We start from the raw sequence: 25,440 nt of genomic DNA, 5'->3' as shown, positions 1-25,440 counted from the left end.
CGGAGTCAGTAGTGCTGATCTGACCCGGAGTCAGCCAGCTGCTCTGGTCATCTTAACATCTTAAATTCACAAACTGAAACCCAACAGAAACCGTCTGACAAAAGGCTGCTTTACAAACTTTTTCTCCGTCTTACTTCCTTTTTCTTGGACAGAGTTCTTGAAAAGAGTTCGGCTCACACAGGTTTCACCGACTCCCTGTTAGCATCATCTTTCATGAAGAAATTAGCTAGATTTAATTGCAATGAACAGCTGTTTCCCATGTCTGTGACAACCTGCGCTTTGACACAGTGATACTATCATAATATGGAGTCTTTGCATGCAACTGCTTAAAAAAAAAAAAAAAGCTACGTTGTTAGCATAAGTATTTTGCAACCAACCAAACTGTCATATTGATATTTTTTATTTAAACATAAAATTCAAAGTGTTTCTCTGATGAAGAAAACCTGAAAAATGGTTGAAAAAGTGTAGTTTAGCATTGAAAAACAAGCTTATCGAAGATTTTGAATTTACTAGAGTTGTACTAGCAAAATATTAACTTTGATTCTCTTCATTGATTCTCTCCCTATAGTGACATTAACAGATAAAACACATCTTTAAATGTATTTTAGGTTGTTTTGTCATATTTCTAAACTTTCCTTTTTTTTCCTTCATAATCTTTCACGTAGCCACTTTTCTCCAGCTAGCACAGCATGCTAGCTTAGCATAATGCATTGAAATCTATAGGAAACCGGCGCCTGCGTCAGCAAAAAACTCAAATAGCAAACCTTCCCAGCTGTGTTTGTTTGCACAGTGAGGTGAAATAAATATTCCTCGAGCGTATTTCCCACAGAGACAGAGAGACGCCGGGGAGTTTAGCGGCGTTCAGCCTCCGCCAGACGTTAGCCGGCTGCCTACGTCTCACTACAGTCAACTGCAACTTCAGAATCATCCCTGAGAAATCACTGCGACACCAGCTCTGCTCTTTAATGCAAAGCTCTGGTAAAACCCCGAAGGGGGGTCGGAGAAGATGAATACGGGTTCAGGAGTCGTACAGCTGCACCTGTATATAAATGTTTGTTTTTTTATGGTGGCTCTTTTCAGTACTGGCATATTGTGATGGATTTATCAGAGTTTTTATTGGTGCTTTTTAACTTTTCATGTGAGTTAAAGAAAATAAATCTTCATTAAACGAAATTAAAAGTCATGGAAATGACTGTGTGATTATGTGAAGCCCCTCTTGCTAACCAGCCAGGTGACGATTTGCCTTGTGTCTCAGATGGTAAAGGCCATCCAGGTGTTGCGGATCCACCTGCTGGAGCTGGAAAAGGTCAATGAGCTCTGCAAGGACTTCTGCAACCGCTACATCACTTGCCTCAAGACCAAGATGCACAGCGACAACCTCCTGCGCAACGACCTGGGAGGGCCCTACTCTCCGACGCACACCAGTCTCAGCATGCAGCAGGTCAGTCCTGGAGCCCCGTCCCTCACGCCGCTCCTCCCATGATGCCTCTCGTCATTTAGCAGCAGGGAGAAGATGCTGTGGGGAGTTTGTTGTTATTTTTTTCACTCACAAAGTGCAAACCTCCCTCCGTAAAGCTGCTCACCAGTGTCTCCCTCTGTGATCCCCCCCAGGAACTAATTCAGACCTCCTCTCCATCCATGACCTCTGTCTCCAGCTCTGTTAACCCTTCAGGGATTGTGGTGCCCGCCGGGGGGCTCCAACAGGGCAACGTCGCCATGACCACCATCAACTCCCAAGTGGTATCAGGTGAGCATCACAACACACGCTGTGAGCCTGACACACGGAAATACAGTGTTCTGGATGAGTTTTCTGCAGTTTATTCAGACAGAAATCCCATTTCACAAACAGCAGAGTCATTAGAGATCAGATCAAGTCTGTTGTAGGAGACGTGTGCTATAATCTGACAGTGTTCCTGTGATTTAATCTCCTCATTGTGGTTTTTCATATTGTTCTATTGAATATCCTATAAGTCATTTTCACAGAGAGCCCCCTTGTGGTCATGTGGTAGAAACATACTTCTGGATGAGACGGCCAGACAGACCTGTGTAAGTCTCAGGGTCCGTAGATTAAAGTGTGATAAAAAAAAATTAATCTGTGAGCAAGTAAATCTGAATATTATTAGGATTAGCTCAGAAAGAGTCTTTCACCTCTAGCTGTGAAATGACTGATTCACTCAGAGGGAAGAAGATGCTCTATAATCTGGATATTAGAGGGAGGAAAAGTCTGTATAATCTGGATGTTAGTGGAGTAAGATGCTCTATCATATGGATGTTAGTGGGAGGAAGATGCTCTATAATCTGGATGTTAGAGAAAGATGCTCTATAATCTGAAAAATAGAGGAGGAAGATGCTCTATAATCTGGATGTTAGGAGGAAGATGTTCTATCATCTGGATGTTAGTGGGAGGAAGATGCTCTATAATCTGGATGTTAGGAGGAAGATGCTCTATATTCTGGATGTTAGTGGGAGGAAGATGCTCTATAATCTGGATGTTAGAGGAGAAAGATGTTCTATAATCTGGATGTTAGAGAAAGATGCTCTATAATCTGAAAAATAGAGGAGGAAGATGCTCTATAATCTGGATGTTAGGAGGAAGATGTTCTATCATCTGGATGTTAGTGGGAGGAAGATGCTCTATAATCTGTATGTTAGAGGAGAAAGATGCTCTATAATCTGAAAAATAGAGGAGGAAGATGCTCTATAATCTGGATGTTAGGAGGAAGATGCTCTATATTCTGGATGTTAGTGGGAGGAAGATGCTCTATAATCTGGATGTTAGAGGAGAAAGATGCTCTATAATCTGGAAAATAGAGGAGGAAGATGCTCTATAATCTGGATGTTAGGAGGAAGATGCTCTATATTCTGGATGTTAGTGGGAGGAAGATGCTCTGTAATCTGGATGTTAGAGGGAGGAAGATGCTCTATAATCTGGATGTTAGAGGGAGGAAGATGCTCTATAATCTGGATGTTAGAGGAGAAAGACGCTCTATAATCTGGATGTTAGTGGGAGGAAGAAGCTCTGTAATCTGGATGTTAGAGGGAGGAAGATGCTCTATAATCTGGATGTTAGTGGGAGGAAGATGCTCTGTAATCTGGATGTTAGAGGGAGGAAGATGCTCTATAATCTGGATGTTAGAGGGAGGAAGATGCTCTATAGTCTGGATGTTAGAGGAGGAAGATGCTCTATAATATGGATGTTAGTGGGAGGAAGATGCTCTGTAATCTGGATGTTAGAGGGAGGGAGATGCTCTATAATCTCGATGTAAGGAGGAAGATGCTCTATAATCTGGATGTTAGGAGGAAGATGCTCTATAATCTGGATAATAGAGGAGGAAGATGCTCTATAATCTGGATAATAGAGGCAGAAGATGCTCTATAATCTGGATGTTAGGAGGAAGATGCTCTATAATCTGAATGTTAGTGGGAGGAAGATGCTCTATCATGGTTATGCAGATGGGATTTTGCTAATGCTAGTTGTTGCTAATACATTTTGTAATAGCAGGCTGTCAGTGTGGATGGGGCTGATGGATGCAGAAGAGTCGGGGGGGGGTCCCATCAAAAACCTCAAAGATGGAGCTGAGACTCAGAACCAGGAGGAACCGTTGAGCTTGTGATTGCAGGCAGTGCTTCGCTTTGGGTTCATGCTGGTGTCACAGGTTTCAGACTGAGGACCAGCTCTCCTCAAACCCCCGACGGCCTCTTTCAGCAGGATTTACAGTCAGATGTTCACTTGATCCAAGTCTCCAAGTCCGGCAGAGCATTGGTCCAAGTGCGACCCTGGAGACCCTGGAGACCCTTCAGAGGTCCAGTGGAGTCCAGACCTCCCTAAATTAAGGCTGTTTTCTTCAGAAAAACAACAACTGATAAATCTTAGTCATGGGAGGATGAGTCCTGAGTCTCAGGAGTCCTGCTGGGAAACGTCCTCCTTCCCTCCAACCCTCAGAGCTCCTCTGCTTCCTCCTCCAGCTCTGTGGCGCCCCCCAGAGGCAGCCGTCCAGCTCCACACTGAACCACTCCGACTCTCCAGGACTCTGAACTGAGCGGTTAACTACCCGACTCGGACTCTCCGCCGCGTCTCGCAGCCATAACTTCCCACAGTGTTGTTTTGCGTCGGTGCGCTGGCGGCCGCCGCACGCCGTCACGGCGAGCTTCACTGATAGCTGCTCCTAATGTCAAGCCTGTACAGTGAAATGTTAATCCTGCCCTCTGGAAATCCCTTTTAACCTCAAATAAATCAATGGCGGAGCCTTTGATCAGGACACAGTGAAGAGCTCAAACAGACTCCGATAAGAGCGTCTTGATCAAGGCTAATTAAGCCCGCAGCAGAAACCCCGTCCTCCCCCTCCTTCGCCGCCTTTTTTCTCTTCCTGGGTGAAAGGACATTAACGCACCTTGAATTTAATCATTTAGTCTCTTGTTTGCCTGCGTTTTGATTGCACGGCTGACAAGAGGTAGTTAATAAGGCTCCGGCGGCGGTGCGGGGACGAGGCCGCCGCCGCCGCCGCCGCTGCCGGCTGCCGGAGCCACTTCATACTCACGGTGGCAAATTATCCCCTCAGGTGGGACCCTGTACCAGCCGGTTGCCATGGTGACATCGCAAGGGCAAGTGTTAACGCAGGCGCTGCCGCCGGGAACCATCCAGATCCAGAACTCCCAGGTAAATCACGTCTGTCTGTTTAAATCCAGATCCGGGGTCCGGTCGGCCGAGGTGCCCGTCCTCACCCCCACCCCTCCCCCATTCGCCGTCCCGTCCCCCCCCCCGTCCTCACCTCCCACCGCCTCAATTTGTTCTTATTAAAAAGGCCTCTTCACATCTGAGTGAGCCCCCCTCCGGGCGCCTTTTCATTGTCTCGGTCTGAACACGGCCCCCCGCCGTCACACAAAATGGAAATTGTTTATTCCCCCGATGCCGAGCGAGCGCTTCACCGCGGCGCCGGGTTCGACTGCGGATGAAAGCCGTGCGAGGATATCGGGAGGCGGGAACTCTCACTCCGCACTGCTGTTCCTCCACATCCTGACGAACGAACGAACCGGAGGAGCAGGAAACAGGAAACAGGAAACCGGTTCCATCTCCAGGAGTCTCAGTCCGTCTCAGACTCTCACATTTCAGCCCGTTTCTTCAAAGCTTTCTGTTTCTGTAAATACTGATGAGCAGATGAATAAAATCCATTCTGAGCTGCTTTAGATCCTCAGTTTGTAGTTTTCAGTCTGTTCCATCTGAAAGGTTTTGGGTTAGATAACCCTTAGCTAACCCTAACCCTAGAGCCATTTCTGTTCTCTGGGTTTATTCCGTGCTTGGTTTGATTCTGCTGATCTGCAGTGAGTTTACTCGTCAGATGATTGAACTTTTTAATCAGAGTGTCAGATTTCTGGTCTACAGCTGTAGTTTGAGGAATAAGAATGAGATAAAACTTTATTTACTGAGTGTTATGAGGCCGTGAAGGGCTGCCGGTCTCACCCTTCCTGCCACGGCAGCCTCACCGCATCAATACCAAAATCAAAATCAGCTCTTTCAGTCGACTCTTCCTCCATTACGCCGCCGGTCTGGAGTTTATTGTTGGAAGTACCTCCAATAAAACTTCCCTTCGACATCATAATGCGATTCGGCCGTTTCCAGCTCTGGGGGGAGTTCAGCGGCTCGGTTTCAGCCTGCTAATCCACTGCTCCACAGCACGGGCCCTGCTCGGGCACGGCGACACGCGCGCTGGGAATTGAACGCCGCGCCGTCGCTGCTCCTCCGACAAGCTTCCAGTAATCACGCTCTGGAGCTCTGAGCGGCGAATTAATTCAGCCCGGCCTTCCTGGAAACACACACAGTCATCCTGGAGCCGACGGAGTCGCTGCGCACGGTAGCAGCGCACGGTAGCAGCGCACGGTAGCAGCGCACGTCATTGTGTTGGCACAGTAGTTTCCTTCCATTCCTTCCATTGTCCAGTGTTACAAAGTGATACACTACAGTCAATGGTCGCACAACACTGGCAGTGGCCAGTGTGAGTAATAGATTACTTTCCCAGTGCTGGTCGTTTCAGATGAAGCGGAGAGTCCTCAGCATGTGGGAACTCTGAAGTCAGCTGCTGGGAAAGGTCACAGTTCACGAACCGACACAGAGAGATGTCAGGATGCTCAGGAAGGTTTTTCAAATCCACAGAAATCACATCTTCATCCGTGAACCTGCTGCTGCTCAGCGCAGGGAAACTTTTAAATCACCCAGTAGGAAGCTACCAGTTTTAACGAGTTCAGACAAACACGCTGCCACGAGTGTTTGGTGCTTTTCGTGCTTTGGGTCTTTTTATGTCTTTATTTATAAGAGAAAATGCAGAAAATTAGCTCACGTATCCTTGGAAGTTCTTTTCCAAATCCCCACGAAACCACTTAAAGCCGAACCTCACCTTGACTGGAACCGGATGACTCGAGTGAATCAGACATCAACAGCCTCTCTGGCAGGAAGAGCGCACGCACGCACGCACGCACGCACACGCACACACACGCACACGCACGCACACACGCGTGTCCGTCCATATGTAGGTCTCGCAGACTGTCAATACTCGCGGAGCGTGTCGTCCTTCAGCGCTCGGCTCTCCAAACAGTCGCAGAGAGAAAGGATTCTCTGTCGGCTCGGGAACAGACTCGGGTCCACAGCGGCGAGGAGGCGACGCCAAACACAGCCATGCTTCGTATCGGCTTCCGTGTGACGCAGCGGCGCCAGAGCGACGCTCCTGACCGGACCAAACCCCGAAACACCGTCATATCAAAGGGTTAAAGATGGAGGTGGACCACCTGGTTCCTCAGGTTCCTCTGGTTCGTCCTGGTCTCGGGCGGTTCCGGTCCCTCGGTTCTCGGCGTTCTCTCCCACCGGAGACTCTGAGACGATTTCAGAACTTTACAATGAGCGGGTAGAACCCCAAATCGACCTCTGAGTGCCCCGGATGTTAACCCCTCACTGCTGACCTTAAGACGGCGATTTTAACGATCATTACTCAAATTCCGTTTCCATGGCGACGCTTCAGGAGGTGTTTCTGCCCTCGGCACTGGAAAAAAGAAAGCCGAGGTAATTGGTAGTCTCCCTTTGTTTCCGTGGCAACAATAACTAAGCCCTTCACAGTTCCTTCCTCTGTTTTCTCCCCCCCCCTCGCTCCTCCCCGCCGCTCTGAAGGTGAACGTGGACCTGTCGTCCCTGTTGGACAGCGAGGACAAGAAGTCCAAGAACAAGAGGGGGGTCCTGCCCAAGCACGCCACCAACATCATGCGCTCCTGGCTCTTCCAGCACCTCATGGTGAGCGAGCGGGTCCGGGTCCGGGTCCGGGTCCAGGGCCGGGACCGGGGGGGTCAGGGGGGCCGGGGGGGGGGGGGGGGGGGGGGGGGGGGGCAGCAGAGCCGTGTTGATGCAGGAATTAAAGCCTGTTTCCTCTCCGTGCAGCACCCGTACCCCACAGAGGACGAGAAGAGGCAGATCGCAGCACAGACCAGTCTCACCCTGCTGCAGGTCAACAACTGGTAAGACTCCCCCGACCCCCGACCCCTGACCCCAGACCCCCCAGACTCCCCCACCCCCGACACTCTCAGGAGGTCCTGCAGGACCTGAATGTGGAGGAACGCTGGCCTCCTCCTCAGCTCTTTGCTGACGCTGTGGCGCCCCCTTCTGGTCTGTTAGTCCAGGTACAGACAGGACGTTGGGGCAACATGGAAAACGTCTCCGTGAACATGTCACATGTGGTTTCTTTAAAAATGAGATGTTGAAGTCAGTGCCCAGCAGCACACGTCCCTGCTGAACATCTGGACTTTTCCCCTGAATAACCCACATCTGGAGGGGAGCAGAGTTTAAATCCCTTGACGTTCCTTTGAGAGGAGTGATGAAACCTACTAGAACCTCACAGAGATGTTTGTCTTCTTTCTATTTGCGCTTTCTATTCAGAGTGACTGTTTTTCCTTTGTCCTGTAGATTTCCACCCTGGGGTGGATCTTTTCTGATATTCAGGAGCCTTTCTGCCCCCATGCCTCTGAAAACCCTCCTCTGAGTCTCCTCTCCTGCTCTCAGGTTCATCAACGCTCGCCGGCGCATCCTGCAGCCGATGCTGGACGCCAGCAACCCCGACCCGGCCCCCAAGGCCAAGAAGATGAAGTCCCAGCACCGGCCCACCCAGCGCTTCTGGCCCGACTCCATCGTGGCCGGAGTCCTGCAGACCCACAGATCGCAGGGCGGAAACAACTCAGACAGTAAGGATGGAGGCCTGGCTGCTCTCCACCAGGGGGCGCTGTTCGCTCTGCACGGTTCAGGATCAGGGCTCTCTTCTCTATTAGGGCTTTTTAAGGCGGGGAACAGAATCTGTGAAGCCAGTTTGGATTTGGAAGCAGAGGGTTAATTAACACGATATTTTCAGGTAAATTAACGTAGAATCAGTGTGTTTCTTCTAGACCAGGGGTGTTCAACCTGTGGCTCCGGGGCCACATATGGCTCTTCAGTCTCTCTGTAGCTGCTCCATGAAGGTTTCACAATGTGAAACGTGATTGAATGTTAAACTTATTTTTATTATAATGAAACACCACAGTACTGTTCACTCTCGGTTCAAAAGGGATTCAAATAAAGGTACAAGTAAAATTGGGAAAAATAGGTAAAACCACAAGAAATGGGGAAAAAGTGATAGAATGTTAAAAAAAAATGATATGTCTAGAATTAAAATAAAAAAGCATAAATATGGTTGGAAAAAAGCATGTAAAACTGCTTAAAAGGAGGTAAAATGGTTGAAACAGCTAAAATTTCAAAATTGTCAACTAAAAATGCTTGAAAATAGGAACAAGACTGTTCAAGTACTAAAACAGGTTAAATTTAATAAAATGTTCACTACTCTGAACCCTAACTTCATAAATGCATCATAAGATATATTTTTGTTTGTGCATCAAAACTGTAACTGAAGCTTCCTGAGCTGCATTCGCCTCATTTTACAAGTTAAATCTACTTTTAGGCTCCAGACCAACGTGACTTGGCTGAAAGTCACAAAAAAGGCTCTTTTGGTCATGAAGGTTGCAGAACGCCGCTCTGAACTCTCAGACTCGGAGGTGAATCGTGTCTCAGCTGTGAGGGGAAGTTTCCAACAGTCTTTAGTTTTTTATGTTGTTAAAGTTAAAACTGAGACGTGACGCCTGCTGCACCGGATGACCCCGCTGTTCCTCCCCCTCTCTCCCCCCCTGCTGTTCCTCCCCCTCTCTCACCCCCCCAGACCCCCTGAGCATGGACAGCCTCCAGTCCCTGTCCTCGGACTCGGCCACGCTGGCCATGCAGCAGGCCATGCTGGGAGCGGACGACTCCATGGACGGAACGGAGGAGGAGGACGAGGAGGAGGAAGAGGAGGAGGAGGAGGAGGAGGGGATGGAGGAGGAAGAGGAGGAGGAGGAGGAGGACGGCGAGGAGGAGCCGGACAGGGGGAGGCAGCTGTCCGGCCGGGGCGGCGGGCGGCAGGATGCGGGCATGGAGCACCCGGAGGAGCTGGAGTAGGGCCTGACCTCTGACCTCTGCTGTCGGCTGGGACTCCTCGTGCCGAGAGACGCTCCGCGGCGCCCGGCGGCGCCGGGGGTCTTGACCAGACGGACGCCAGCTCAGCGTCTTCATTTCATCCGTTCGTTCACAGGAAAGCACATTTTCTACCGAGCAGCGCCGTTTTCAGTCCGCCTCGTTTTTCGCCGTTTTTAGAGCAGGGAGAGATTTTGGACGAGATGTTTTCAGCAGAAAATGAAGAGTACTTTCACACGGGTGACAGGTTTGAGTGAATGTAGTCTGAATGTCTGGCTGGTCGGTGCTGATCAGCTGTTCCTGGTTCCCCCCCTCCAGAACATGGACTCGGTCCAGCCGGAGCTCTTCCACACGTCCGCCTCTTTCCAGCTCCTTTAGTTTCTCCTCAGAAAACTTGAAAACCCGTCGACGTGGAACCGTTTGCACAGACTCCAGAAACGCTGCGAGGCTCCAGGAAGGCGGAGCTCCGACCGCCCTGCTGGAAACACCAGCGTCAGACCGAAGCCCGGCGGAGCTGCTGACCGTTTTGTCTTAAATCAGACTAAAGCATCAAACTCCGTGTGTCTCCAGAATCCTGCACCAGGCCGATGTGCTCCAGATGTGCACGACATTCAAATCTGTCGATGCTTGTTTTCTACTTTTGACTGTGAAGCAGCTTCTCAAGGCCGCTCGGACTCATCGACCGCATGGATCTGGTCAGATTGAGGTCTGAAGAACAGCAGCTCAGCCAATCAGAAGCTTTCTGTCTTTCCCTTTAAGAGCCGGGTGTCGTCACGCGCAGCGCTAGCACCTAGCATGACGGCGGATTCACCAACGAGCCATGAAGACGGTCCGACAAACAAGATCTCACAAGAGACAAGAGACAGACACCTGAAGGCACCGCGCTTCGTCCTCCCATCACAACACTGGACCGCGGCCCTTCAGAGTCCCTGCAGAGGCAGAACATGAAGCCTGGAGCTGAAACAGGAAGAGGAAACCATGAAGTGAAAACCACAACAGCAACAACAGCAGTGCAGGCGGTCTAACGAAAAGCTGCAGGAAGAACAGAAGAACCCGGTTCCTGGTCTTTTGGGTTGTTTCTGCCACTTTGTGACGTTTTGAGAAGACTTTCCAGAGAGCGGCGGATTCTGAACCCGTCGCCATGGAAACGGAACTCGCTGGACCTGCAGCAATAACAGAGGGAAACAGCAGCGTTCTCCTCCAGCCACGAGCACACTGATCCGGTTTACAGCAGTGTCCTGCAGAGCACAGCGCCACCTGCTGGCCTGGAGGCACACCACACCGTTCCTGACTTTCTTTTTGTCTTTATGGAAATGTGGCGGTCTGACCCTTCAAAATAAGAGCGGCAGACTTCAGGATCAAATGAAATGTTAGTTTTCTAAACATGTACTGAAAGTACTCTTTATTTTCAGCCTCCGCGGCTCGTGTGTCGTTTAGAGCGAGGCGCCAGAGAACCTTTCACTCGTCTCCAGCATGACTTTCTCAAACACTCTTTATTTTTTCTTCTCATCCGACGAGCAAAAAACAGAAACCCCCCTGCAGTGAACCAGCGTTCGCTGACGGCACAGATAGTGTGTATATTGGATTTTTCATATGTTTGAAGGTTTGCATATTTATTGGCATTTGGTTTGTGTGTGAGTGTGTGAATGTGTGTGTGTGTGTGTGTGTGAGTGTGTGAGCGGCTGGAGGACGAACACAACACTTTCTGAAGAAGGCTGATGAAGCAGCCGTCAGAGACGCACATCCAGACTCCAGCCAGGGGAGAAAACAACAACAAACAAACAAACAAACAAACAGAGGAGTGCCTGCTTGTGTGTGTTTGGTGGGTTCAGCGATTCGGTGGCCGGAGGAGGAAAACTCCAGAGACTGGGACGAACCTTTCTGAGGACAGAGGACGACCTCGGCGCTCCTTCCTTTTTACGTGACGGCTTTTGAAGAAACTGTGAATCAATTTCAGCTCCGTTTTGTACTAAAACACACAGATGGAATCACTTGTTTCTAATGTGAAGATGTCTACAAAAAAAAAAAAAAAACCAACCCCATGTTATATTGAATGTTCTGATTGTTCGCTGTGACGTTTGTTGCTCATTAATATTTGGTTCTTGGGTTTTTTTTTTTTTTAAATGGATCTTCCAGAGCAAGTGACACAGATTAGGGGAATATTTTTATTTCATTTGTACACTTTGTTGTCATAATCTATTGTGTTTCAATAGACCAATTTTAATAATTAAAACATGTAAAGGTACCAGTTGTTTCTTCATTCAAACCCGTTTATCGTTTTGACCTGATCTGAGTTTCCATGGAAACGAGATGTACATTTTCCATTAGGAATCAGCTAAAGATGGAAACGCCGATGAACTACGACCACAGAAAGAACTGATCCAGGTTGGTTCCAGACGTCAGAAATAAAGGCTGAACCGCTGGAACAGGAGAAAGGAGAGTCCTAAAAGGCCGGCGGCTCGCTTCACGTGTTCTGCTTCGTTCTCCTTCCCGCCACATGTGGAACCTCCCACTCGCCGTTTAACTGCTGAAGGCTGTGATGCAGCAGGAAGACGGCGGCCCGGCGTCCCGCCCACCATCGGCGAGGCCGGCAGGTCTTCTGTCTTCTTCCTCACGTTCCGTGTAATTACAGCCCGGTATTGTTTTCTGCCCTCCTTCTTCGAGAGGTCGAGCTATAATTGCGGCGCTCGGTGATCTGTTAGCGCTCGCCTCTCGGCGCCGCCCTCGCCCTTCCGCCATGCTGTCGTTCTGAGTCTTCTCGGCGGAGGCAGCTTGTGCTCGGCTGACCGGGAGCGGCGGCGTTCCGGCACGTGGGAGTGATTCCAGCCGAGTTTACCGGACGGCGAGGAGCCTTGGCCGTCAGAGGAGCAGAGGAGGCGAGAACCCGGCCGCCTCGTGGCGGCGGTGGGCGTTTCTTCGGCTCCAGGAGAGGCTCGGGCCGCAAAACACCCACTTCAGATTCAGAGTCAAACTGTGGCTGCAGACCCGGGTCGGCTGGGGTCAGCCAGGGCGAAAGAGTTCAAGAGCTGCTGTCTCTCTGTGGGTGACTGTGAGGATTATGAGCATTAGCGTTAGCATGTGCTGAAGTTGGTGTCTGCGATGAAGAGCAGCTCTGGAACTCGCTCAGCAAACTCCTGTTTACAGGAGAAGAAGCTAATAGCATTAGCCTGGATCAATAGCATCTGGAAAGATCCAGAGAAAACCAGATTATAGAACATCTTCCTCCTCTAACATCCAGATAATAGAGCATGTTCCTCCTAACATCCAGATTATAGAGCATCTTCCTCCTCTAACATCCAGATTATAGAACATCTTCCTCCTCTAACATCCAGATTATAGAACATCTTCCTCCTCTAACATCCAGATTATCGAGCATCTTCCTCCCACTAACATCCAGAATATAGAGCATGTTCCTCCTAACATCCAGATTATAGAGCATGTTCCATCCATTGTCACACCATGAAGACATCTTGAACTTTTAAAAAGAATAAATAATAACTAAGAACAAATAAAACTATTAAAAAGTAAAACGAGTTAATTTTACTCATAACTAGTTCCTCTAGCTTCTAGCAACTCATAAAGCAACTTCGTCTCATTTTATAGAAATAACTATTAATGGCGTCCTGAGTTTCCCACTGGGCCGTCAGTAGAAGACAGCAGACTGTTTTCCAGCAGCAGCAGAGTGTCGGGCCTCTCTGCGTTGTGTGTCGCTGTCTTCCTCTGTGTGTGTGTGTGTGTGTGTGTGTGTGTGTGTGTGTGTGTGTGTGTGTGTGTGTGTGTGTGTGTGTGTGTGTGTGTGTGTGTGTGTGTGAGTCTGTTCCTCTCTCCATCTCTCCTGGTCTCCCATCCTTCCTGTGGCCTCGTCTTTCCCTGGTTCCTCTCCTCTCCTCACTTCTCTCCTTCAATCATTCTATTATGTCGTCGTCCAATCGTCTCTCAGCTCCGCCCCTTCTTCCTGGGTATTTAACCCTCCTCTCCTCATGCCTCTGCTGTTTGGTTGTCTGTGGTGCTTCCTCCACAGTCTCTGGTGTTTTCAGTTCTCTGGTTGTTCAGACTCTGGCTGTGCCCCGTTGTGTTTGTCTGCCTGTTCTCCGGCTTCCTGTTCGGGACTCGGCCTCCTGGTATCGGCTGCCTCGGCCCGAAATAAACAGTCAACCAGATCCTTCATGTGACAACATGACAAAGTTTTGTTTCCACATAATTCACTGATGTACAGCTTTGTTTTTATGGTCACTCGGTCTGGTTTAATCTCTCAGGATTCCTTTTCACCGGAGGCTGTATTTTAAATCTGATAACATCCAGCTCGAGCAGGCAAGAGAAATATCTGCAGTCTTTCTGAGGATAATGTTCACTTTCTCACAGAAGATGCTGTGCTTCATATTTCAATCCCTAATATTCTTAACTTATTAAAATATTCCCTTTAACCTGCTTTGCTTTTTTTCTTCTTGCCGCTCTCAATTCAATTCATCTTATTTTTGAGAAACTTGGAAGCACAACTACAATTTGTGGCCGGCAGATTCTTCAAAAGAGTGGAAGAAATGTTGTTTCTTCCTGTCTTGGCAGGTTAAGAGTCTTAAAAATCATTTCATGCAGGTTTAAAGAGTCTGAGGCTGAACGCTCACCAGCTCAATGAGGAAACACACGAAACACGTGTAATACCGCCTTTCACCACCAGAGGGAGGCAGCAGCAGCTCTACTGTGAATCCAGGACCAGCTGCACGTTTCAGCAGCTCACTGCTGCCCCCTAGCGCCACCAGGAGGCATTACTGCGACGGTTTACACGCTTCCTTTAAAGCTCATCAAGTCAGTCATTAAAGTGTTTTCTCTGCTGGTGAAGCAGGTTCTGACGGCGGCAGGCGGCCGAAACGCCACGTCTGTCTGCTTCCATCAGAGCGGCGCCCACAAACACCACGAGCTGCACGTTCTCAGCAGACAGCGATACGGCGAATCCCCCGCACCAGAGCCTGAGCCTGTCACATCCGCTCAGTGTAACGCGCACACACACACACACACACACACACACACACACACACACACACACACACACACACACACACACACACACACACACACACACACACACACACACACACGGCAGCGACAGTCAGTCCGCAGCAGCAGCAGCTCTGAGGCCGGAGTGCAGGAAAAAATAGACTCAGAATGACAGAGGCTGGAAAAGCCACTGGCGATGGTTCACTTGTTTGAAGTGGGCCACACACACATACACACACACACACACACACACACACACACACACACACACACACACACTGGAGGTCCGCTGCCATCTGGGCTCCTCCACGCTCCCAGATGTGGGGGCTGTAATTAGAGGCGTCCGGGCCCGGCCCGGCCCGGCCCGGCCCGGCCTCTGGCTTCGCCCTCAGGCCCTCCCTGCATACATAAGCAGCTCTCCAGCAGCGAGCAGCTCTTCAGAGCAGCTCCCTCCGGCCTGTGAACGGGTTTCCTGTCAGCCGCTGAAGACTCAGGTGAGGTTTAGTTTTCTGATACGATGAAGATTTAAATCATTTCCATTCATTTCACCTGCTTTAGTTTAGAACTGTTTCTCATTTTCAATAACGACCGGATCAAATGATGGATTCTGGAGGCGCCTTGTCGGCCCTGCAGGGAGCTTCCTTCCTGTAGGTAGCGGCTGTATTTTGCTCTATAATAGTCCATGTAGTGTTGACTGACAGAGCAGATAAGATAAAACCGAGCGCTGACGTGTGACAGAAGCCGTGAGACGAAACCCCGTCTTCCGTTTTTTTCCCCTCCGATTGTGTCAAATAAAGCTTCGTTATCGCCGCACGCAGGTGTTGAGGATGTCCATCGCGCAGGCGGCCGCCCGGGCCATGCTATCTGATGCCCTGCTGCCGGACGGCGCCGGGCTGCAGCGGCTCGGCCACCTGGAGCTGGAGCTCCCTCTGGACCGGGTCATCAAGTTCGTGTCGGTGGGGCTGCCGCTGCTGCTGGTGTGCCTGGCCTTCGCCCGGGAGATCTCCCTGGGTGAGCCGCCTCTCCGCCGCCGCCGCCGCCCCGCTCCCAACCCGCCCTGCTCTCCATCTGCTTAATTACACCCTACATTCACCAGCGCTCTTCTGAGCGTTGTGGTCTTTTTTCTCCTTGAACGTCTTGTTGTTTACTGACCCCGCTGCCTCCAGATGAACCTTGATGACCGTCATGTTCCTTTATTCCTGCTGACATGTTTTCATTTCTGGCATCAGAATTCTGGTAAATTGCAGGAAACATGACAGTGAGAGAGGTAAAATTACACAGACAGATCAGCAAAAAGGACTTTATTGGCTCCTCTTCAGCCGAAAAGTTACGATACGTTACTGAAAACACAAATTGACAGGAAGCTGTTCAGTCGTTCCAGCAGTTTGTCGACAGTTTTGGTCGTTCTGGAGGGAAATACGGGATTTGACCAGGATGTCTCTGGACTGAGATCCTTTCCATAGAAGAAACAGATCAATTAAAAAACTGAAGAACCGAACTCAGCAGTGGAAAACATCTCAGCTCAGTGTGGTTTATTGGTAATCCAGTAGATTAAATCAATTATCACCAAAACAGTGTTGGACAACCAAGTCTTCAACCGTCCACTGAGAGTTAACCAGCTCCACCAGGTTAACCGGTAAAGAGTTAACTGGAGCAGCGCTCAGGTCTGGCTTGTTGGGTGGGTGAAAGATAAAGTGCTTCCAGGAAGCTCATGTTCTAAAAACACTACGTAGCGTCAGATTTTATTTATACAGGACTAATTACAGCGTAGAGGACTGACAGGACTTCAGCTTCAAACAAAGAGCAGTGGAAAAAACCCAGAAGCTGGAGAGCAGGAGGAGGAGGACGGCAGCGAGTCCAGGGGAGGAGGACGGGACGGACGCCGGGGTTTCTCGGTTCTGGTGTGGCGCTCCAGCCTCGCTCCGGCCTCGCCGCTGTGTGGACGGTTTAATACGACAGGCGGTGGGAAGTGATTCTCCTCTGGATTCAGGATCTGCTGCCATCTTTAATGAGCCACATCAAGACAAACGTTCCAGATTAATGCTAAATCACAGGAGATAGGTGAGCTGAATTCACCAGGAAGGTCCAGAAAAGACTTTTCTGGACAGTTTCAGCGTAAAGATTCTCTCAGGGTGAATTCAGGTCGATTCAGCTCCAGCTATCATCCCCTTCGCCCAGGTCGAGTGTTGAAAGCAGCTCGTATTGTGTGACTGTGTGTTGGACAACTTCTCTGGAAGCAGAGAGTGTGTTTCCCCCCGACTGCAGGCTGAGCTGATCTGTAATCAGCCCGCTGCTCCGGATGCTAATTGCCGCGGGGGGGATGATTGAGAGCGGCGTTCACCGACGCTGTAATTACAAGGCCAAGTTCTTCAGCAGCAGCTCCCCTCTATTCGAGTCAAACGAGAGGATGTGTTGATTAAGAGAGGGAGGCGGCGGCGGCGGCGGCGGGACGGCTGTGGAGGAACGATCTTGGCTCGCCGTCTGCTGCACGATGTCAGTTTCACAACAGCGGCTGATTGCGCGGCTGTCTGCGGTCGGGCTGCTGCACCTGGACGCTCAGCCAAGAATTCCGACGGCGGGATGATCTGCCGGTGTTAATTGGGGATTGGGAGGTGGAGACGGGAGAGTTTAGGCTCCAAATGGCTGGCGGAGAGGGGGGGGGGGGGTTACAAGACTTCCACCAGAAGCAGAGGAGCTGTCTCTTCTCATTTAGACTGATTTGGAAACACACACACACACACACGCTCATAAACAAACAGGAAGGCAGAGGAACACATGCAGCAGCGTCAAGATTCATTCCAACCCAGACCGAAGCAGGTGGAGCGAAAAGTTTGAGACGGAGGAGAAAACTTCAGAGTCCTGCTGCAAACAACTCGTCCGTCACGTTTATCTGTCTGAATTCAGCCGTGACTTTTTAGGTTATCCGCTTTTATTTTTTAAACCAACATAATAATAAAAGATGACTGAAAAAGTTCTGAAATCCAACATTCTCCAGAAACTCTTTCCTCCTGACATCAAACCGTCTAAACTCCCAGCAGAAAGACTCAGACTGAGGATTCAAACAGCCTCCCTTCACGTTGCTTTAGAGCCAACATATTAACGTGTGTGCCAAGGGAAACTAAAGGGAACATTCTATGAAGAGGAGCAAATATGTGGAGATGTGAATCTTCTTTTCAAATGAGGAACATTGAGTTTTTGGTAAAATGTGTGATTATGAAGAAACTCAACAAACAGTCAGTGGATTAAAAAAGGAAAACATTCAGACATGACGACACAAAGCAGCGTAAATTCCTTCGCTTGACTGTCGACTGAGGTAACAAATACATTATAAATGTAAAAACAAGTGAATGTATTAAATCTGTTCTTCTTTTCTAAACCTTCAGGATCCAGATGTGTTGAAACTCTGAAGGATTTGGATTTTGGACACAACAGATGAGATTTAAGTTGTTTGCAGGAGCAGAGCGTTGACTGGAGCTGGTTGTGTTTTCAGATTTACAAGAGTCTGTGTGTGTGTGTGTGTGTGTGTGTGTGTGTGTTTTCACTGCTCGTTCCTTCTTCCCTCCCAAAATACATGAAAGAAAAACACAGGACCATTTTTAACTGCAGCAAACTCCCTCGAACTGAAAATACTCCGTCATAACGCCGCTCACCAAAATGATATTTGTGGGAGTCTCCATCAGTGTTGAGATGCGGTGGATTAATCACACACAGACACACACACGCCCACGGCGATCCGGCCTGTGTAATGGATCCTGATGAGAAGGCAGCGCAGACCTTCCCCGGCAGTAAATTAGTGGCAGTGTGTTTGGACTGGGCCAGATGTGGAGGACGCCCGGGTGAAAAGTAGAGGGTTCCTCCTGCCAGGCTGCCGAAATGGGCGGTGCACGCCCAGCCCTGTGTGTCAGGGTGGAGCGGCCGCTGGGAAATGACAGGCGGCGGAGGCCTCCGGCGGTCATATCAAGGTGAACTAAATACAAGGTGGAGCAGCAGGAGCCAGAGGTCTTAATGCCAGGTTGGAAACATGTGAAAACCTGCTGCATGAGGGCCGGAGGGCGGCGGAGGCTCGGCGGAGCGTGTCCGGTGATGGACCTCCAGCACCCGGCTGCTTCAGGCAGGCTGACGGGGCGGAATGTACAGAGCAGCGAATCTTACAGACCCGCTCGTGTTTTGTCGCGCAGGGCCGCAGATCAGCTGCTTCCCTCCCAGCAACTTCACCATCAAGCAGGCCAGCTACGTGGACACGTACTGCTGGGACTCCCTGATGCACCACGAGTTCGACGGCGACGGCAACTTCGAGGAGCGCTCGCTCTGGGTGCACAAAGTGAGTGGAGACTCTCATCAGGCTCCTTTCACGTCTCGCGCCGGGCCTGATGGATTGCAGGCAGATGAATTCTGAAGCTTTTTCTTCCTCAATTTAACTCAAAAGACTTTGGTCGAGAAATGTCAGGGCGCCCCGTGATGAGGAGCACGCCGCAGTTTTTTTTTTTTTTTCCCCTAAAACCATTTGCAAAACATTCAGGCCCAGTGCAGTTGACATTTAAAGTCCACTCACAAACAGAAGTACTGTCCGAAATTACAACTTCTGCTCCTTCTGGGCTGCAAGAAACAATTATTTCTGACTTTTCTGCTCGATTCCGTCACTTCCCTCATTTGCATCTCCTTCCCCTGCTCTCTGCCCGTCCAGATGTTTCCCTACTCCCTCCTGGCCATGGCCGTCCTCATGTACCTGCCGGCCCTGATCTGGCGCCAGCTCGTCATGCCCACGCTGGCCTCCGACCTGCTCTTCATCATTGACGAATTGGACAAGTCGTACAACCGCTCTATCCGGCTGGCCCAGAGCATCCTGGACATGCGCCAGAACACCAAGAACCCGCTAACTTTCCAAGCCGAGCTGCAGCGGTGAGAAACCTGCCAAACGCTTGCTTTTCATGTCTCTTTCAGATCGCGAGCTTCCACATCCATGTTTGTGTTTTGGGTAATCTGATCTGATGAGTGTTGATTCGCCTCCAGACTGGAATCCGCCGTGTTGAATGAATCTTTGATGATCCTCGTGGAGAAACTGGGTCGTCGTAGCTGCAAATAGACATGATCTGCCAGAGAGAGGAATTTTGCCCAAAGGTTACTGAAGTGCTGTCAGTTGGAATCTCTCGGGAAACTGAGAAAATGCGGTTTTGGAGAGTGAATTTCGATGCGTGCCGCTCCCTCTGCGGCGGCTCTGTGTGAACCCCGGAGCGGCGGTCCCGCCCTCCGCCGGTCGGAGCGTTGCTGGTGCAGATCAGAGCGTGACTTTCTCCTCGCTTGTTTGATTGCAGGGCCAAGAGGAAGCGGTACTTCGAGTACCCCCTCCTGGAGAGGTACCTGCAGTGCAAGCAGAGCTCCTACTTCCTGGTCAGCATGCTGTTCCTGCGGGGCTTCCTGCTGCTGACCTTCATGACCGCCGCCTGCCTCTACCTGGCGTACTTCCACCTGTCCGCCTTCCTGCAGGACGAGTTCAGCTGCTTCGTGCGGACGGGCATGCTGCGCGACCAGAGCTGGGTCCCGGAGCTGGTGCAGTGCAAGATGATCGGGCAGCTGGTTTTTCAGGTGATCAGCGTGGCCAACGGCGCCATCTACGTCCTGCTGGCGCCCATCGTCCTGTTCAGCCTGGTGCGCCTCTTCGTGTGGGACACCTCCTTCATCTCCATCTACGACGTTCTCCCCGCCTTGGACCTGATCAACCGCCGCCGGCTGGGCTGCCCGCTCAACGACCTCAACGTCCTCCTGCTCTTCCTGCGGGCCAACGTGGCTCACCTGAAGTCGTACGGCCAGGTGAGGGCGCTGTGCACCCTGGCGCCGCCGCAGGTGGGCGCCGCCGGCCAGGACCTGAGCGCCATGCTGACCCAGGAGGAGCTGGAGGAGCGCGAGGAGGCGGCCATGGAGCTGTCGGAGGAAGTGGAGGAGGCCAAAGAGGAAGGGAAGCTCAACCTGGTGGACATCATGACCGTCCTGGGAGCGGCGCAGGGCCGCGTGGTAAACTGCAGCGAGAAGCGGCCGCTGGTGGAGGAGAACCTGAGCCTGGGTACCGTCACACTCATCTACACACTCAAACGCATTCTGCTAGCGGCTATTTTCGTCTACATCATTTGGGACGTGCAGAAAATCATTAAGTGACGCGCAGACAGCCGTCGCAGCTTGTGAAAATGAAGCGCAGGTGCTCGGCGTCCGCCGGGGTCGCCGGATGCAGATCGAGGTCACGCCTGAGAGGAACTGCAGAGCAGTGACTTTCAGACGAAAACCGGACTGTTTAGAAGAGCACTGCTTCTTTTCTTCCTTTATGAACCCATGCAGAAGCACCTGTGCTTCTAAAAGAGTCTTTTAACGAAAGGATTTGTGGTACTTCCGAGCCCTAACTGCCCTCTCTGTCTCTTCACAGAGCCAAACCACCAGGGGTACCATGAGTTGAAGGAGACTGCACCATTTAGTCATTATTAGGCCTCCTATGGACCGAATCAATGTGATAACAAAGGGAGCGAGGGGCTAGAACACCCTCCACTCTAGACTTTCATGAGTACTGTACTGTGGACGCCAATCAGAGGAATCTGTGGTCTGAGCAGAGAAATGAAAAAAAAAGCCTCTTTTAGAATTACAGGGAAAGTGTTCTGCTGGGGTTGTGAATGGATTCAAATCAGTTTTCTGCAGCGGGGTAACTGTAGCTGTCACCGACTTTCTTTTTAACTCGCTGTGGTCGTGCGTGTATTTTAAGCAGTAAGTCGAAGGAAAAGCATGGGAGTGGAAATGGCGGCTGTAATTGCAGAGCGCCAACACTAGTTGTTAATGTCACTCGGTTCGTTTCTGGGAACTCAGAAAGCACACCGAGTGTGATGGATGTTGGTCGGGAGAAGGTTCATGACAGCTACAAACGCCCGTGTCTGCCTTCCTGCGTGACTTCGATTGCATGAATTTAACGAGACAAGCTTACTGAATATTATAATTTATGTACTCTTCTTTCCTCCGTCTCTTTTTGCCCCCTCATATTGTTATCTGCATAGGAAATGTGTTTCGTCTGTCTGTGAAATATGGAAATCCTGTATTCTGTGCCTTTCTAAATACATAACTTCTGTTCAACTTGTCTTGTTTTTTTTCTTTGTCTGGAGCTTCTTTCAGGTAACATTCATCCAGAACAAACACGCTGTCACAGATGAAATCCAGCAGATCCACTCATCCTTTATTTATATTTTTTCCACACGTTTCAGACACTAATCTACAAAACAAGCAGCCACTAAACAAATGCAGAATAGTCTGTCCTGGCCGCAGTGGATGACTTTGCCAGTCCTAAAATATGCATGAATGATGGGTTACAGAGTCTGTGGCGAAGGTTTCTTTACATGCACTCATTTAATGTCAGCGTCATGAAAAGAAAACTAAACTGGAGCACATGGTAGCAGCAGGAGCTGAAAAAGCAGCTTTACGTTGAGCGGAGACCTCTGGTGACCACAGTTAAGAGCAAATCCTTGATTCGGTGTGGAGGAGGATGTTAGATCAGTCAGATGGAGCTAACTGAAGCCGCATTGGGGATGTTTTCCTCAGCCGTCACCTGAACAAACATCAACTCACAAATCAATACATTCCAGACCGGGGGTCTGCAACCTGTGGCTCTTCAGTCCCTCTGCAGTGGCTCCACGAAGCTTTCACAATACCAAACGTGAATAAACATTGAAGTTATTTTTATTACAGTGACACAACGCAGTACTACTGAAAATGATTCGTCACTCTCGGTTCAAAGGGATTCAAATAAGGTACAAGTAGAATTGCGAAAAAAAAAACACAATTTAAGGAGGAAAAAAGTGATGGAATGCTTGAAAAAAACATTTGTAAAAGAAAAACATAAATATGGTTGGAAGAAAACATGCAAAACTGCTTAAAATGGGATAAAATGGCTGAAACGACTAAAATTTCAAAATTGTAAACAAAAATACTTGATAACAGGACAAAACTGTTAAAATCAAGTACAAAAACAGGTTAAATTTAATAAAATGTTCACTACTCTGAACCCATAAATGCATCATAAGATATATTTTTGTATGTGTATCAGAACTATATAAGGAGCTTCCTGAGCTCATTTTAAAGTTAAATGTGCTTTATGGCTCCAGAACAACCCGATTTGGCAGAAAGTCACAAAAATGGCTCTGCTGGTCATGAAGGTTGTAGAACTCTGCTCGAGACAGACACACAAAAAGGATCCATTTCACTTCTGTTTGACACGCTACAGGTTCTGCCTGTGGCAGAGGGGCGTGGCCAGGCAGGGGGAGCGGGGCGGAGCTGGAATCAAAGTCCGGACGTTCCAAATTCTAAGGAGAAGCAGTGGCCAAGCAGAGGCCACGCCCCTCGATCAAAGGCTCCTCCCCCTATGAGTTCCAGCTGCCTCCTTTGGCAGCTTCTCATGAGCAGGAAACTTGTTTCGTCCACTTGTCCGGCAGTTCTCAGCGTTCGCCCACACCTCCCTCCCGACCCTGTGGTCCGGCCGCTTGTGATTGGTGTTCTGTGGTTAATTAGACAAACGATGCGGCGAGCAGAAGAGAGGTGGCCAACATGAAGGAAGCGACCGCAACGCATCGCTTACGAATCCGCCACGGCGGGAAAAATAAGCAAATAAATCCACCAAAAAATACAAATATGTGGCAAACGTGTGTGTGTGTGTGTGCGTGTGTGTGTGTGTGTGTGCCAGTTCCACTGAGTAAACCCCAGATCACTGCTGAGCAGTAACGCCGAATTACCCACAGAGCAAAGCGTGCAATTATTTTGATGTAGTCAAAGGCAGATCAGGCGCCGGGGCTGCCTGGTGGCTAATGGGGGGCCGGGGCTGTGGGGGGGGGGACACGCACCGCGGATCTGACGTCTCAGAACCAACATGCGCCTCCTTCCCAGGCCTAATTACAACGGACGTGGCCGAGTGTGATTCAGGGTTTCTGACGCCTCCTTTTTAATGGCTGAGCCCGTCGGTCAGAGCGCAGAGCGCTTTATACTCCGACTGTTTTCTAATTTTATGGGAAACAGGAGCTTAAACTTTAAGAATCCGAAGCTTTAAAGTTGATGTCATATTTTTTGTTAGCGTAAAATGTAAAAAAAAAAAATTAAATAAATGTAAAGAAAGTGAAGAAGTGTTTTTCTGTTAGATTAGAACTGAACTGTAGGGAGAAAAACACTCACTGTGCTAACAAGATAGCATTAGCATCAGAGCTGCATGCATGTACAGTGAAAGACACTGTAGCCCTCATTAAAGTGTGGAGTTTATAAAAAATAAACAGCATTAAATGTGAATATTTTCAGAATTCATTCACTGTTTTTGTTGATTAGACTGAAATCCTCCTCAGCTGAAACCAAAACGTTCAGGACTCAGCTGAGTTTGACCCTGCTGCTTCAGAGAATCGTTGTTTATTTTTGATTTTTTGTATTTTTCTGTCATCGGCCTCCGTGCATGTCACATCCCGTCCTCCATCCTCCTCCACCCTCCTCCGCCTGCCAGCGAGCAGAGCGGCGGGCAGATGGTGCTCCTGGACGCTCCTCGGCGGCGACTGATCAGAGGAAACAAGCAGCAACGCGAGCCTCAGCTGTGCTCCTGCTGTGCCGCTGTGTGTATCTGGGCTGTTGTGTGTAGCTGTGTTGTGTGTAGCTGTTTTGTGTGTAGCTGGTTTGTTGTGTGTAGCTGTGTTGTGTGTAGCTGTGTTGTGTGTAGCTGGTTTGTTGTGTGTAGCTGTGTTGTGTGTAGCTGTGTTGTGTGAAGCTGGTTTGTTGTGTGTAGCTGTGTTGTGTGTAGCTGTGTTGTGTGTAGCTGTGTTGTGTGTAGCTGGGCTGTTGTGTGTAGCTGTGTTGTGTGTATCTGGGCTGTTGTGTGTAGCTGTGTTGTGTGTATCTGGGCTGTTGTGTGTAGCTGGTTTGTTGTGTGTAGCTGTGTTGTGTGTAGCTGTGCTGTTGTTGCTGTGTCACCTGCAGCTGGCTGCATCCGGCCACTTGGGGGCCTCGTTGAGTCGTGCAGCAGGCGGACAGCTCCGGGACGCTTCTGCCGGCTGCAATGTATTAATTTAGCGGCGGCGGCGGCGGCGGCGGCGGCGGCGGCGGCGGCGTCAGGAGTGGGGTCACTGTTGATATTTATAAAGCCTGTGATCAGAACAAAAGAGAAAACAGGCTCATTTAAATCAGCCTTATCAGGCGTTCAGCAGGTCTCGACTCCTCTGCCAGAGCCTGGAAAAGCCTCTGTGCTGCAGCCAGCTTCCCACAGCCGCACGCGAGTGTGTGTGTGTGTGTGTGTGTGTGTGTGTGTGTGTGTGTGTGTGTGTGTGTGTGTGAAGGAGGCTGCTGCTGCTCCTCTGATTGGAGCAATGCCTTCTGGAATGGAGAAATTGCTGGCAATCTTGGCGGAGTTCAGCCGTGTCAGCAGGCTGGACAGCAGCTCCCGGTGTTTTCTCAGCGCCTTCCCCCCAAAACGATTCGACTCGACCCCTCAGCGAAGGATCTGATTGAGCGAAACGGGAGGCGAAGGGCGCCGCCGGCCGGCCCCACGCCGTCCCTCTGCCTGCACGGATAATGGAGACGCCGCCGCTCGGTCCAAACAACGCCGCGGCGATATCGTGCCGGGGACCGCCGGAGCTGCGGACCGCCGCGGCGAGCGGCGAGCCGGATCCCACTGATCGAATCTGTGCTTTGACAAGTCTCTGTTGTCTGACCTTTTCCCTCAGCTGCACACGAGGCTCACCAACGGAAACTTCCAATTACTCCGAGCTCGTCCCGCTCCCGTTGTGGACGGCGCTGATGTGTGTGTTAAGGAACCGGCGAGGGGGGAGGGTGGAGGGTGGAGGGGGACGGCGGAGGGTGGAGGGGGTCGGCTGCTGCCTCCCAATTAATCCTGAATCACAAGAGAGTCTGAGCAGAAGTTCAGGAAACAGAAACAACTTTTGAAGGCACTTAGC

General features: G+C 50.1%; 2 protein-coding genes across 3 annotated transcripts in view; both read left to right on the top strand.

Annotated features, from left to right (window-relative positions):
• LOC115395650 (pbx/knotted 1 homeobox 2) overlaps positions 1-9,490 on the top strand; it is a 32,515-nt gene extending 23,025 nt beyond the window's left edge. Inside the window, 7 exon segments of the mRNA XM_030101280.1 lie at positions 1,256-1,441; positions 1,612-1,747; positions 4,560-4,657; positions 7,154-7,273; positions 7,418-7,494; positions 8,036-8,214; positions 9,216-9,490. Coding sequence (XP_029957140.1) covers positions 1,256-1,441; positions 1,612-1,747; positions 4,560-4,657; positions 7,154-7,273; positions 7,418-7,494; positions 8,036-8,214; positions 9,216-9,490 — 1,071 coding nt within the window.
• A 5,834-nt stretch (positions 9,491-15,324) lies between these two features.
• Positions 15,325-21,556, top strand: LOC115395565 (pannexin-3). 2 transcript variants are annotated; one of them, XM_030101155.1, is made up of 5 exons: positions 15,325-15,508; positions 18,676-18,818; positions 19,182-19,396; positions 19,810-20,555; positions 20,910-21,556. In XM_030101155.1, exons 1-5 carry the CDS (start codon positions 15,325-15,327, stop codon positions 20,966-20,968), a joined length of 1,347 nt encoding a protein of 448 aa, XP_029957015.1. In that variant the 3' UTR covers positions 20,969-21,556. The 2 variants fall into 2 exon arrangements, with proteins under 2 accessions (XP_029957015.1, XP_029957014.1); XM_030101154.1 differs by lacking the exon at positions 20,910-21,556 and having other exon boundaries at positions 19,810-20,722.
• Positions 21,557-25,440: the final 3,884 nt, after the last annotated feature.

Source organism: Salarias fasciatus, chromosome 10 (assembly GCF_902148845.1).
Source record: "Salarias fasciatus chromosome 10, fSalaFa1.1, whole genome shotgun sequence".
In the NCBI taxonomy this organism is placed as follows: domain Eukaryota; kingdom Metazoa; phylum Chordata; class Actinopteri; order Blenniiformes; family Blenniidae; genus Salarias; species Salarias fasciatus.
Note: the sequence above shows the minus strand (reverse complement) of the source record. Positions and strands in the feature narration are given on the sequence as shown.

Coding starts and splice junctions, on each gene's coding strand:
- LOC115395565 (XM_030101154.1), top strand. CDS start 15,325: ATGTCCATCGCGCAGGCGGCCGCCCGGGCCATGCTATCTGATGCCCTG. Junction 15,509..18,675: donor CGCCCGGGAGATCTCCCTGG/GTGAGCCGCCTC, acceptor TTTGTCGCGCAG/GGCCGCAGATCAGCTGCTTC. Junction 19,397..19,809: donor TTCCAAGCCGAGCTGCAGCG/GTGAGAAACCTG, acceptor GTTTGATTGCAG/GGCCAAGAGGAAGCGGTACT.